Source organism: Pan troglodytes, chromosome 11 (assembly GCF_028858775.2).
Source record: "Pan troglodytes isolate AG18354 chromosome 11, NHGRI_mPanTro3-v2.0_pri, whole genome shotgun sequence".
Lineage (NCBI taxonomy): Eukaryota > Metazoa > Chordata > Mammalia > Primates > Hominidae > Pan > Pan troglodytes.
This window is the reverse complement of record NC_072409.2, coordinates 438,677-453,582: the sequence shown is the minus strand read 5'-3', so window position 1 is coordinate 453,582 and position 14,906 is coordinate 438,677. Positions and strand designations below refer to the sequence as shown.

Here is a 14,906-nt window from a genome sequence, read left to right as displayed (position 1 = left end):
GCCCCAGGACCTCCTCTGGTGAGGAGGGGGCACCCCCATGACCCCAGAACTCACACCTGGGCTGATCTCAGGAGCTTGCCTCCTGCTGAGCCCGTCCTTCTCTGGGTCTCAGAGGCACTAGGGACTCACCACCTTTCAGACTGGAACAGGTACCTCTCCGTGTCCCTCTGAATCCATCGTTCCTTTCCTGGGCTGAGACTTCAGAGCATAGGACCATAGGCCAGGCCTGGAAGGCTCAGCCCTGGGAAGGCCCAGAGGTCTGGTGTCCTCCAGTCTGGGCTGGAGCCAGAGTGGGAGGAGGCCTCGAGCTAATCCCCCTCTTCTCCGGCTTCTCCTAGATTTTGCAGAGTTTGTTTTCCTGGGTCTCTTCCTCACAGAGATGTCCCTGAAGATGTATGGCCTGGGGCCCAGAAGCTACTTCCGGTCCTCCTTCAACTGCTTCGACTTTGGGGTGAGTGAGAGGCCTGATCAGGGGCCCAGGCTGTATCCTTTCCTGCAGGCGCACACAGCCCCCACCCATAGGCCATGCCCAGTGTGGGCTGGGGTCTGTGACCCTACATGGGTCAGAAAGGCTGCCTGAAGACAGTGAGGAGCAGGGGGCTGGCAGAGGGAGGCCTGTCCTGGCCGGGCCTGACTGATGGGAGTGTCAGCCTCAGCCGCTCTCTGTCGGCGGGAGGTCACCCTTCCCTCTTCTGATCCTGTCCATAGACTTTCATAATCAGCTGAAGGCTCTGCAGCTACCTCCATGCCTGGGATCTCGCAAACCTGTGGAGGGCTCAGTCTCTCCCCAGTGGAGCTCAGGGGGGCTCTGGCCCTGGGCAGGCTTGGGTACATCCACCAGCACTTCTGGGGTTGGGGCATGATAGGCCATGATGGTCCTGCCCTCTCTGTGGGGCTGGGGGAGGTGGTGGCCCTGGCCTGGGTCTCTTTACCAACTTATGTAGGTAGGGGAAGCCTTGGAGGCGGTGTGTTTCACAGCTTACCATGACAGTTGAGCACAGAGGGCAGGGCAGGGCAGTCTGAGAATCTCCTGGATTCTCAGACCCCGCAGGGAGCACAGGACACTTCCTGGGACCTGAACCCAAAGCCTAGGGATGTGGCACTGTCGGCACCTGCCCAGAGGCTGAGTTCTGAGTCTTCCTGCTGGAGGCTGGGAATGATGGGTGGGCACGCCGCCCCCTGAGGCAGGAGGGAGGAGTGGGAGTAAGTACTCCCTCCAAGTCTTTGTACCAGAGCACTTCAAGCCCTCCCGTAAGGAGCAACAAGTGGGAGTGACAAGGAGTGATGAGTGGGAGCACTGCCCCTCTCAGGGTGGAGTGAAGGGTGGGAGCAGAGTCCCCCAGGAAGGAGTAACAGGCGGGCGCACTACCCCCGCAGGAAGGAGTGACAGGTGGGAGCACTACCCCCCCAGGAAGGAGTGAAGGGTGGGAGTACTACCCTCCCTCCCAGGAAGGAGTGACAGGTGGGAGCACTACCCCCCCAGGAAGGAGTGAAGGGTGGGAGCACTACCCTCCCCCCCAGGAAGGAGTGACAGGTGGGAGCACTGCCCTCCCCCAGGAAGGAGTGATGGGAGCACTAACCCCCCCAGGAAGGAGTGAAGGGTGGGAGCACTATTTCCCCCCCAGGAAGGAGTGACAGGTGGGAGCATTGCCCCCCTCAGGAAAGAGCAACGGGATCACTACCCCTCCAGGAAGGAGTGAAGGGTGGGAGCACTACCCTCCCCCCCAGGAAGGAGTGACAGGTGGGAGCACTGCCCCCCCCAGGAAGGAGTGATGGGAGCACTTCCCCCCCAGGAAGGAGTGAAGGGTGGGAGCACCACCCCTCCCATGAAGGAGTGAAGGGTAGGAGTACTACCCCTCCCATGAAGGAGTGAAGGGTGGGAGTACTACCCTGCCCCCCCCAGGAAGGAGTGACAGGTGGGAGCACTGCCCCCGCCCCCCTGAGAAAGGAGTGAAGGGTGGGAGCATGACCCCTTCCATGAAGGAGTGCCCTCCCATGAAGGAGTGACAGGTGGGAGCACTGCCTCCTCAGGAAGGAGTGGGGAGTAGGAGTGCCGCCCCCCAAGGGAGGGTTTGGAGCTCGGCAGAGTTTACAGGAGCCAGAGAGGGGCCTGGACCGTGGTAGTAAAGCTTCAGTTAGAAAATTCAGCTTAATTGGACTTTTTCTCTCATGAGCATTGTACTTACACAGGTGGTAGACATTTGTGTCTGTGATTTTGTTGAATCCTCACAAGGGGTCTCATTTTACTGATGATAACGGCAGACATTGTGTGACTGGCCCCAGGCTGCCCATCGGTTTGAGAGGAGTCAGTGGGTGAGCCTGGCTTTCTGGCCTCGGGGGTAGTGGTTTTGCGTCATGCTGTGCTTCTGATCTCTGAGGAAGGGAAGGCAGTGGCCATCCAGGGTGCTCTCTGAGACATGGAGACCTGTGATTTCAGTAGACAGTGGGAAGACAACAACCCTTCTTACCCTTTGACTTCTTGGTCACAAAGAAGGTCTGAGTGCATCGGCCAAGGGAGCCGAAGAGATGGAGGCGTCAGAGATGCAGGGATCTTTTTCATGTCTTCCAATCTTCTGATCTGAACTGACTGGATCTCAGGACATGGGAATAATTTGCACATAAGCTAACACATTCTTCTAACACTTAGCAGCTTTAAACTACAAAAATCTGTCTCACATTTCTATGGCTTAGGAATTCAGGTGTGGCACTGGGTATCTCTGGCGCAGGGTCCCCCATGAGGCTTCAGCCCAGTTGAAGGCCAAGGATATGGTCATTCCACGGCTTGACTGGCACTGGAGAATCTGGTGTCAAGCTCATGCATTTGGTTGCTGGAACGCCGAGTTCCTGGTCATGTGGCCTCTCCACAGGCTGCCGGAATGTCCTCAGCTGTGGTCTGAGGGAGAGAACTGAGAGTATGTACATAAGACAGAAGCTATAGAAACCCTGTCTTGAAAGAAAGATCCCATCAGTTTTGCCATAGTCTTTTAGTTAGGAGTGAGTCACTGGGCCCAGTGACTGGGCTGGGGAGAGGAATATATGGGGGCAGGTATTATGGAAGGATGTGAACACCAGACGGTGATGACCACTGGGGCCATCGAAGAGGCTGCTTGCCACAGCCTGCCCTCTGGCTCTCAGTGACTCATATCCTTCCCAGTGTAAAACACCTTCACCCTGCCAACTCCCCAAAATCTTATCCATTACAGTATCAGCTCAAAATCCAGAATCTCATCCTCAGTAAGGTCCAGGTGTGGGTGAGACTCCTTCGGTGTAGTTCCCTAAGTGCAGTGGCTGCGGTACCTCTTAATCTGTTGACCTGTGGAACTAGAGAGTTATCTACACTCAACATTCAGTGTGCAGTGGTAGGATGGGCATAGGGTAACTGCAGTAGATATTCCTACTCAGCAAGGGGACACCAGGAAGCTGAGCCACTGGTCCATAGGGATTCTGAAATCCAGCTGGGCACATGCGGGAAAGTCTGGGATTCATTGTTACAGACAGGAAGCCCTCTGGGCTCTTGGTTCTGCCCTCTCACTCCCTTTGCTTTTCCATGAAAGGTAGTTCAGGTTTTCAGCTGAATGGTTTTCTCAGCCTACTTCCCACTGGCAGAATTTTGGGAATCTAAAGACCTATTTTCGTTTTGTATTGTCTTGATTCTTTCAGTCCAAGTTGGTGATGTCTCTGCATATATGTCCTCTAAGAACTTTATGGATATGTTGTGAAGCTTGGGGTTCACTTTATTAGAAAAAAGCTCTACCCACACCTATTAGGCCTTAGACCTTTTCTGTCTGTGTTCCTGTTGAAATGCTAAGGGTCAACACCTCAGTGTCTTAGAGAAGTTCCTGCTTCATTGACCAGATGTGCGAGGCACCCTCAATCTCTTTGAAGAGCCTGAAAGTGTGGCTGAGTAGTGCTCTGAGGCACCACCTTTGATCGTTTTGGGATCTCAAATAAAAATCACAGTCTTGCCCTTGGCTTCATCTTTAGACCATGCCACCTTTCTCTCTTTTTAAAATTTCAAGTTTTATTTAGATTCAGGGGTTACACGTGCAGGTTTGTTACAGGGGTATGTTGTGTGATGCTGAGGTTTGGGATACACACGATCCCATCACCCAAGTAGTGAGCATAGTACCCGGAAGATAGTTTGTCAACCCCTTCCCCCTCCCTCCTCCCTCTAGTACTCCCCACTGTCTATTGTTCCCTTCTTTGTGTCCATGTGTATCCTTGTTTAGCTCCCACTTGTGAGAACGTGTGGTATTTGGTGTTTGTTTCTGCATTAATTCACTTAGGATAATGGCCTCTGGCCGCATCCATATTACTGCAAAATACATGTTTTTTTTTTTAATAGCTGTGCAGTCTTCCATGGTGTATATATAATGCATTTTCTTGATCCAATCCACTGTTAACTGGCACCTAAGTTGATTTGTGTCCCTGCTGTTGTGAATAGTGCTGTGGTGAACAAATGCATGTGTCTTTTTGGTAGAACGAGTTATAGTCCCTTGGGTATATAGCCAGTAGTGGGATTGCTGGATCAAATGGTAGTTCTATTTTAGTTCTTTGAGAAATCTGCAAACTGTTTTCCACAGTGACTGGACTAATTTACATTCCCACCAACATCCCCTTTTCTCCGTAGCTTCGCCAACATCTGTTATTTTTTGACTTTTTAATAATAGCCATTCTGACTGGCGTGAGATGATATCTCACTGTGGTTTTGATTTGCACGTCTCTGATTAGTGGTGTTGAGCATTTTTTTCCAAATCTTTGCTGAGACCTTGCCATTATTAATGTTGAGATCTGGAGAGGCTAAACATATTCAAAACCAGCAAGTCCTGGCTTCCTTTAATTTAATGCACTTTCCTTGGTTTAGCTCTCTCCTCTCATATTTGACTACAAGCAGCAAGAAGACATCAGGTGGCACCTTCAGCACTTGACTCAGAGATCTCTTGAGGTTGATCCCCTGGTTGATTAAGCCTGTTTTCTACCTTTTTTTTTTTTTATGAGACAGTGTCTCGCTCTGTTGCCCAGGTTGGAGTGCAGTGGCACGATCTCGGCTCACTGCAACCTCTGCCTCCCGGGTTCAAGCAATTTTCCTGCCTCAGCCTCCTGAGTAGCTGAGATTACAGGCACCCACCAACACGTCCAGCTAATTTTTTTGTATTTTTAGTAGAGATGGGGTTTCACCATGTTGGTCAGGCTGGTCCCGAAATCCTGACCTCAAGTGATCTGCCTGCCTCAGCCTCCCAAAGTGTTGGGATTACAGGCATGAGCCACCACGCCTTGCCTGTTTTCTACTTTTTACATAGCTGCATGCAACAGTGTGGCTAAATTTTCTGCCAGCACACAACAGGACCCCTTCCTCTAGTTTCCTATGAAATTCTCCTCGCTTTCCTGCAGACCCTGATGTGCAGCATGCTTAATGTCCAAAATTCTATGAACTGTGTGTTAAGTGCGCTTTAGCCCTTCATTAATGTGCTGCTCAGTGTCCATCCTCTGGTTCCAAAACCACTCCCACATTTTAGGTTTTTATCACAGCATCACTCCACTTCTGATTCCAAAATCTGTATTGACTTTTCCTGCTGGGGAACAAATTATCCAAAAGCTTGGTGGCATAAGAAAAATGTTTATTATTTCACTGTTTCTGTGAGTCAGGAATCAGGGTGGCTTAACTGGGTGCACCTGGCTTGCAGTCTCTAGTGAGGCTGCAGTCTTCTCAGGCTCATTTGGGGCTGGAGAATTCACTTCCAGCCTCATGCTCATTATGGCTGTCAATGGACCTCAAAAAATCTGCTTCCAGGCTCACTGGTGTGGCTGCTGGCAGGCCTCTGTTCCTGGTCACATGGGCCTCTCCCAGCTGCCGGAGTGTCCTTATGACATGATATCTGGTGTTCAGAGAAAGAGTCAAGAGTTCCCAAGACAGAAACCAGTCCTTTTGTAATCTGATCTCAGAGGTGACATCCCATCACTTTTGCTGTATTCTGTTTACTAAGAGTGAGTCACTAGGTCCAACCCATCCTTAAGGGGATAGCATTATACAAGGGAGTGAATACTGGGTGGTAGGGATTACTGAGGCCATCTTAGAGGCTGCCTACTACATGAACCAGTGAGGACAAATTTTGATAATTAGTGGAAAACAGGACAGATGCTGGAAGACTGTCAATGAGAAGAAAGTATATTTAGAAAACTACAATCTTCAACCCTAGGCAAACATCTGGGTGATTTGCTAGTGCAGAGAAAAGTTGGTGGTGATGATCAAGGGCAACATGTGATCACCAAGAACAGATGGCACTCTTGGCAAGACTGGGGTGGCAAGCTTACCCAATTTGTTGTATTGATAGGGTTATCACAGGTTCTGTGCATATTGGTGTACCTGGTTGTTGACAGAACGTTAGATATTCTCTGAATGGCGATCTGTGGACAACGTAGAGAAATGTGCAGCAGATGACTGTGCATTTGAGTTGATCCATAAATGGTGCACAGCCATTCCCAGACATGCTGGTTAACAGATTAGTGTCAATCTGTAGGGAAGTCTCTAGAGATGTACCACAGGGCTCTGTCTTAGCATATTCATCGTTCTCTCAGTGACTTCGTAAGAGCATTGACGTTAAGCTCATCAGCTTTGCAGTTGATGTGAAATTGGTGGAAATGACTGAAACTTTGGAAAATATATGTCCCAAATACAATATAATTGAGTTTGAGAGGCTCAACATTTGAATTCTCCACACCAGTTGCAGAAGTGTGGCTTAGAGGAAATGAGAATTACACACATGAAGAAGACATGGGCGCTCCTGCTGACTGTGAGCCCAGATTGTGCCCCTTGAGGTATGGTGGCCTGGGAGAGAATTCAGTTTGGGGCCCCTTGCTTGTCCTGTCCAGAGGGAAGGTGGTAAAGGGTCTGCTGTGTTCCAGCCCCACTGGTCTGTCCTTTCTGAGTCCCTCACACCAGGCCCTGACCAGGATGACCCTCCTCACAGTCTATCTGAGGAATGGCTGGAAGGAGGGACATGTACCTTGCTCACAAATTCCAGCTCACCAACATCAACAGTGCATGAAACAAACAGGCAGGCTTGCCATAATCTGTTCTTGGTGGCATGTGCTGTTTCCTGGTCATTGGGAGAAGAAAAGACTCAAGATGCAATTTATGAATCTGAGTATCTTGGAGCAGTGGCAGAACCAGGGAGGGGAAGTTACAGGGAGACAGATTTTGCTAGTCTGTGAGAGAACAGTCTAACAGTCAGGGCTGTCTGAAAGTTTGCCCAGCTCCAGAGGTGTTGAAGAAGACACCAGTGTCACCAGGCTGTGGTCAAGCACAGAGGAGGTATTAGACCAGGTGGTTGTAAGGTCTGCCAGGAAGCCAGCAGGCCTAACCTGGTCCATGTCCTGTGTCCTCCTGGTGTGTCTGGGGTGGGGGGTGGGAGGGAGGGCAGGTACCAGGACTGGTGGGACTCTACAGCCTTTCCCAAAGGTTCCAAGAGCTCAGTGTGAGGTGTGTGCCTTGTGTTACCATATCTGGCTTGATTGTCAGACAAGGAAGCAGGATGGTTCCTTACGGAGAGGTGCAGCCACGCAGGGTGTGCACACACATCCATCTGCATGCACAGGTGCAGATACGGTGCACCCAAGGCTAATGCCATCCCGTTGCAGGTCATCGTGGGGAGCGTCTTTGAAGTGGTCTGGGCGGCCATCAAGCCGGGAAGCTCCTTTGGGATCAGTGTGCTGCGGGCCCTCCGCCTGCTGAGGATCTTCAAAGTCACGAAGTACGTCCCCTGCACTCCCAGGCGAGGGCAGGTGTAGGGTGGAGAGGGCGTGGGATCAGCCACACAGGGTGCTTGTCCCCAGGAGTTCACAGCACCCAGAAGCTCTCTCTGTGGCTTACAGTTGATTTAAATACAAAAGGTGGTTCCAAAACAGCCTTGTGGGGCCACATCTGCCCTCAGGGCCATCCCTGACTGGCCTCCGTGCTGCCGGCACACTCTTTAGCTTTCTTGTTCACTTGCTTTCCACGATTTCCCATCGTCTCCTGTCTTGAAACCACCACCCCATCTTCCCAGCCTTCAAAGGTGACTTTGCTTTGTAGTTAATGAGGAAGACAGAAGTCATCAGATGGAAGCTTTTCCATCATCCAGCCCCCAAGTCTGCCTACCTCCCCTGCAGCTCCACCCCTGGAGAGCCTGTGTGCACCCTGCCATGGTCCTGAGCTTCTCACTGAGCCAGCCTGGCACCTGCCTGGCCCCTGTGCTCAGGCCTGCTTTCTCCACCCTGCACCTTGCTGACGATGGCAGTGACAAGACCGTGTTTACAGTTATGTCCCACTTGACTCTGGAAGTGAGTTGCTGCAGTTTGCCTACAAAGAGACTGAAGCCCAGGAAGTGACAGATGCAGGTAGTGAGAGAAGGACCAGGGTGAAAACCCTTCCCCTCACTGCCAGAGTTGTAGTGGGGAAGAGAGAGAGAGACTCTCCTCACAGCAGTCTCATCGGCAGCAAAGGCTGCACCGCGGAGGCTCCTGAGCATCTGGACCCTACCAGACACACACGTGGGCCAGCATGGACTTTGGTGTGTGTCCTTGGCAGCTGCAGGGCCCAACGAGCAGAACTGCCGACACTGAGCCCGTGCAGTGCCAGGTCATAGGTCACACCTCTAGTGACCAAGATGACCTCTCAGAAGCCCACTGACCTCCCCAGGGCAACTGAAATCCCAGGTCTTTTCCAATCCATTTTAAATCCAAACCTAAGACCATAGGAGGATATGAAGCTATAAAGGCAGAAGAGTTTTGGGCAGAGTTGAGTCCTGCTGGGTCCATGAATCCTCACTGGCGCTCTGTGCTGTGTGTCCTCAGACTTCTGTTGCCTTCCCAGAACTTGCTGGTGTGAGGCTTCAGGAAGTGTCCACAGGGCTGCCTTTACCCCACCTCCAGGTCTGGCATCTTAGGCTCCATTTTCTCCCAGGAAGTAGGTGACCCTGTCCTGAGGCAGGCTGGCCTAGACCCCTGCTAGTCCCAGGAGAAGGCTCAATTCCTTTCCCAGAGTCTTCCAGCCCGTCTGCCATTAGCCCTCAGGTACTTTGTAAGAGAATCCATGGAGGATAGCGGGGCCTCTGATGTGGGCGCCAGGGAGAAGGACACGGTTTGGGAGCCCAGGGGTGCCCAGGGATAGAGTGAGCACAGAAGGAGACCAGTGTCTGTCTTGCAGTCCCTCCATTCCAGGGAGATGGGACAGCACGTGCAGAGGCACAGGGACATGAGGGACCGGCCCCTCGGTTGCCATCAGCAGCCTCGGTGGCACCTGTGTGCCATGGGGACCCGTGCATGAGCAGGGCACGGTCACTGCCCCCTGGGATGGGAAGCGTTGAGGGATACCACAGACAGTCTGCGTGGTGTCACCCTACAAGCTCTCCACGCCGCGTGTCCCTTGTCCCTGGTGAGGGGGCACTGGAGCCAGGGTCTCTGCCACCGGCCACAGCGCTTGCAGATCTGCTGTAGGTTCCGGTGTAGCTCTTCCTGCTGTGGGCTGATGACAACAGTTGTGGGACTTGCTTCACATGGCACTGGTCTGAGACACTTGGTGGCTGACTGGGTGTTGAGGAGTGAGGGGCAGGGAGGGGCCGAGGATGAAGTTTGGGATTGGGCCTGGCCACCTGGATGGTGGCCTCGTCCTCCTGAACCTAGGGACAGGGAGCAGTTTGAGAGGACGAAGTGAGTCCTGCACTGGGTGTGTTTTTCTCTGCCTTCCCATGGGGCCCTCAGGGAGAGAAGTCCAGGGTAGTGGGCCTGAAACTCCAGAGAAAAGCTCTAACTTCACACCTAGGTGTGCAGCCCTCAGGGTTTAGAAAGTCAGTGGAGCCTTAAGTGTGGCTGCAGAGAGCCATGAATGTGAAGTCAGCCTCTGGAGCTGGCTCAGACCCCCTGCCTGGCCCCGCAGGTACTGGAGCTCCCTGCGGAACCTGGTGGTGTCCCTGCTGAACTCCATGAAGTCCATCATCAGCCTGCTCTTCTTGCTCTTCCTGTTCATTGTGGTCTTCGCCCTGCTGGGGATGCAGCTGTTTGGGGGACAGTAAGTGGGCCCGGGAGGGAGAGCTCAAGGCTGGGGGCTTGCAGGGAAGCAGAGCTCAGAGCAGACGGTGCCGCCCAGGCTGCCTCCACCCACCTTCCCACCAGGAAGGTCCTCAGAGGGGCCAGTGTTCAGCCATCTGCAGCCTGAAGCGAGCAGGTTGAGGCCACGCTGGAGCCTGCAGGCGCTGCCTCGCTGCTGACGGGACTGCCACTTCCCAAGCCTTCCTGTTTTCCTCAGGTTCAACTTCCAGGATGAGACTCCCACAACCAACTTCGACACCTTCCCTGCCGCCATCCTCACTGTCTTCCAGGTAAGGCCCCTGCTCTGCACATTTGCGGCCTGCCCGGCTCCCGGCTCCCCTGGGTGCTGGGAAGGCGGACTCTCCTGTCATTCCCTCCCTTGTTCCTCCACACGGCCCAGATCACCGACTTTTCAGACACAGTGTTCCTCAAACAAGGGAAGCACAGGCAGTCAGCAACCTGCAGATCTCCAGGTCCGGGGGCCCCAGCCCCTACGGTGAAGGAAGCTGGATTCTGTGGCAGCACTGTAGGGAGCAAGTGTAGTTCCCGGGGGGCCCAGCTGGCCTTCAAGCCACCAGTGTATCTCTTAGCTCCTGAGATTTGCATGCACTTCTGTTTTTTATTCTCCGAGAACAAAAACAAAGCACTTCCTAAACTTCTCCCCCTGCTATCTCAGATCCCAGTGACCCCCTCAGTTCTTATCTGTATCTGGAAAACTACCCCCCTCAGCTCCTCGGGAAGTGGGGGCTGGGGGCCCACTTCTCTACGACGGAGACCTTGTTGGCTCATGCACACTCTGCCCTCTTGGAGGGTTCCCTTTCGAGGACTTTCTTGGTTGGGTACTCTCCCCTTCCATAGGCTGTGGCCCCACAGTCCTGCCCATGACTGGCCTTACTGATGAGAGCATGCCTTGCATTCCTGTCCCATGAAACATACTTGGATGCCATGTCTGAGACTGAACAGGATGGCGGCTGTTGTCTTGCCTGTGATGCCTCTTACGGAGGCCCAACAGGCTGCGTTTGCTGCAGGCCAGGGGCTTGGCTTGGCTCCCTGGCTCCTGGGGCTGCTGATCCTACCCTTGGTCAGGGCTGGAGCCTACAACCTGTGTGAAGAGAGGGGCCCTTTCGGTCCCACTCTCTCAAAGGGAGGAAGTCTTACCAGCAGACCCTTCAGACCAAATTAGACGATTGGCTGAAAGAGGAGTTCTGTCCTAATTTGCACCACAGTCCTCCATGACTGTCCCCTTTCTCACATCTTCCCACTCACCCCCACCCTGCTGGGCTGGAGCCTATGGCCCGTCGGCTCCTAGTCGCTGCCAGGCAGAGCCAGCTCTTCTCCCAGAGGTCCATCTGCCCCAGGCCTGTCAGGGCCTTGCTGTTGTCATCCCTTCTTCCTCTCTGGTCTCATGTTTGAGTTGCTGCCTCTTCTCCTCTCCTCTTATTCCTCGAGTGGGGGGCACTTGTCAGCCTCCGACTGTCCTCCCTCTCTCTGACTTGAAAGCCTCGGCTGCTCACAGGCCAGTGACTTCCAGACTTTGGTCTCCCAGATGTTTTTGAGCTCTTAGTGGGTGACAGGACCTATGTCAGCCTCTGGGACAGAGGTGGGTGGTCTCCCAGCCACACGACGGGGAGGTCACAGGCCTGGAGCTGCCCGTAGGGTCCTGAATGTCAGGCAAGGGAAACTGGGAGGAGTGCATTCCCAGCAAAGCAGCAAAAACGTGAGGAGTGTCTGGGGTGGCGACAAGGTGGCAGGTGTGGGATGGGAAACTCCAGGTGTGGGCGGGCCAGGCTGAGGCTTTGCCCTGTAGAAGCTGTTGCAGGGAGGGGCTCCATGCCATGGGGGTGGCGCGGTCCATGACCACAGCCACGCTTTGCCATGTGTGTTGCAAGAAAAGACCTGAGTGTGATGAGGGAGAGAAGTTGAAGTTGGGAGGAAAGTGGGCTTTTCTGATCAGATGATGCTCTGATTCAGACATTACATGCCCCCTGCTCTGAACACAGCAATAAGATAAAAAAAAATACACTTAGAAAATAAAAGGACCTAGACACGTAAAAACAAAATCTCTGAGGAATAGAAATGGAACAGAACATACAGTGGTGAGAGACAGCAGAGACCCAGGCACCAGGACATGGCTTGAGATAGGCAGATGGGCTTGGGAGTCTGAGTTCCATGGCAGCAGAAGTGTGCAGGTGTGGCTCAGCCCCCTCTGAGCACTGGGGGAGGTACCTGGGCCCTTTGGAGGAGGCTGAGGAGGGGTGAAGGCTTGTTCAGCTGCAGAGACCAGGAAGGCTGCAGGGCAGGGCTGACTGGTGGCTAGGTCTGTAATTCCCACAGGTGAATCTGGCCCAGGGTCCTGAGATCCCAGGGTGGGAGCCCCTGCTTCTGAATGGGGTTGGGAGTGGGGCAGGGAGGGTATGTGAGGAGGAAGAAAGCAGCTTCAGCTGTGCTCATGGTGGAGCTGCAAACTGAGGTCTGGGAACAGCCAGCATCCCAGACAGTGCCAACAGCATCTACAGTCAGAAGGCGTAATCACTCCCAAAGAAAAGGAAATAACAGAACAAACACAGATGACTTTAAACCGAATATGCCTAACATCCTCCAAGGGGTAAAGGGGGAACCAGTTAAAAAAACACAAAATTATGAAAAAAGGCACCTAAGAACAAAGAAAAGACCTAAATCAAATCCTAGAAATGAAATATACAGCTATTTACATTTTAGAAGTAGAGTGAACCGTACGCCAGATGTGATCAGAGAGAGTATGGGTGAGCTGGAGAATGTGGTGGGGCTGAGCCAGCTGGGCATGGAGGCTTCTTGGAGAGAAGGAAGTGAGGGTGGGCTGGAGTGGAGGCTCCCATGTGAGGTGCGAAAGAGAGGGTGGCCAGTGCCCCTTCCGAGTGAGTCCTGGAGAACATGTGCTCAGATGATCAAGCAGGATAAACAAATAATTCCAGACCTAGACAAATTGTGATCTCAAGAAAATCTTATACGCTGCCCTAGAAAAATAGATTTCCTACAAAATAATGACAGATAGTCTGATGGCCAACGTCTTAGGAGCACAGATGCCAGAGGGTCATGGAGAAGTAACGGAAACACTGGGGTACAATCACTATTCGCCAAGAATTCTGAATCCAGACAGCTGTGGTTTAAGCGTGAGGGCAGAGCTAAAGACACTTTCAGACACAAATAGGAGTGAGTTACCACCACCCACCCAGATCATTTGAAAGCACGACAAAAGCTTATACATTTAGTAAAGTGGATGATTTAGAATAAAAAATACTAATGTATTTTTACCCAAGAAGAAATTAACTGAAGAAAAAACAGGAAATGGAACCATTTCAGAAATTGAATAATTAGGTCAGAATCGGATTAAGATGGCAGATAGGAGGAAGGACTAGCTTGCAGCTCCTGCTCGGACAGACAGAACAGCGTCTGGAGACTCACATCATGAACTTTTGCTCCAAGAACTACCATGGGAAGTTCTTGGAACTACAACAGGCAAGTTCTCAGCCCTGGGCACTGGCTGCCTGGAAATAGACTCAGTGCTGTTGGGGGTGGGCACGGTAGGAGTGAGACCAGCCTTTTGGACTGCGGGCTGCGTGGGAGTGGGGTGAGGCCTGTGACTGCTGGCTTTCTCCCACTTTCCTGGAGGACCTGTATGACTAATGGCCTTAATCCTCCTGGGAACATAACTCCATTGGACTGAGAACCACACCCCCATCCCCCACAGCAGCCACAGCAAGCCCCGCCCAAGCAGAGTCTGAGCTCAGACACCCTATTCCTGCCCCCACCTGGTGGTCTTTCTCTACCCACCCTGATGGCCAAAGACAAAGGTTATAATCTCCTGGGGGCTCTGTGGTCCTGCCCACCCCTGAGAAACCTGAATACTTAATTAGGCTACCTTAGGGCAAGTTTGCATCCTCTCTACAGGACCTCAGCTGATGCTCTCTTGAAAGCGCCACCTCCTGGCTGGAGGCCAACCAATATAAAACCAGCACACTTAACAAAAATACAGCCGAGGACCCTCACAGAGTCCACTTCACTCCCCTGCTACCCCCACCAGAGCAGGTGCTGGAGGTCAACCAATATAAAACCAGCACACTCAACAAAAATACAGCCAAGGACCCTCACAGAGTCCATTTCACTCCCCTGCTACCCCGACCAGAGCAGGTGCTGGTATCCGCACCTGAAAGACCTGAAGATGGATCACATCACAGGACTCTTGACAGACACTCCCCAGTACCAGCCTGAAGCCCGGTAGCTCCACTGGGTGGGTAGACCTGCAAGAGCAAAAACAGTCATTGCAGTTTGGCTCTCAGGAAGCCCCATTCCTCGGGGCAGGGGGAGAACACCACATCAAGGGAGCACCCCCAAGATAAGAGAACAGCAGCCCTTGAGTCCCAGATCTTCCCTCTGGTTCCAAATGAGAAGGAACCAGGAAAACAATTCTGGTAATATGACAAAACAAGGTTCTTAAACACCCCCAGAAGATCACATCAGCTTACCAGCAATGGATCCAAACCAAGAGGAAATCTCTGAATTGCCAGAAAAAGAATTCTGAAGGTCAGTTATTAAGCTAATCAAGGAGGTACCAGAGAAAGGTGAAATTCAACTTAAAGAAATAAAAAACATGCTACAGGTTATGAAAGGAAAATTCTTCAGTGAAATTGCATAAAAAAATCACAGTTTCTGGAAATCAGGGACACACTTAGAGGAATGCAAAATGCACTGGAAAGTCTCAGCAATAGAATCGAACAAGCTGAAGAAAGAACTTCAGAGCTCAAAGAAAAAGCTTTTGAATTAACCCTATCCATCAGAGACAGAAGAATTTCAAAAAATGATGC

The 14,906-nt window shown here is 52.3% G+C and overlaps 1 protein-coding gene across 12 annotated transcripts in view; it reads left to right on the top strand.

Moving 5' to 3' along the window:
- CACNA1B (calcium voltage-gated channel subunit alpha1 B) overlaps positions 1-14,906 on the top strand; it is a 248,727-nt gene that overhangs the window by 99,194 nt on the left and 134,627 nt on the right. For all 12 annotated transcript variants that reach the window (XR_010148796.1, XM_063788039.1, XM_063788036.1 and 9 more), the window contains exons 12-15: positions 339-451; positions 7,639-7,751; positions 9,914-10,045; positions 10,283-10,355. Coding sequence is in view for 11 of the 12 variants with exons in the window: in XM_063788039.1 (XP_063644109.1) it covers positions 339-451; positions 7,639-7,751; positions 9,914-10,045; positions 10,283-10,355 (431 nt within the window). In the remaining variant the exon portion in view is untranslated. The remainder of the gene's footprint in view (positions 1-338; positions 452-7,638; positions 7,752-9,913; positions 10,046-10,282; positions 10,356-14,906) is intronic.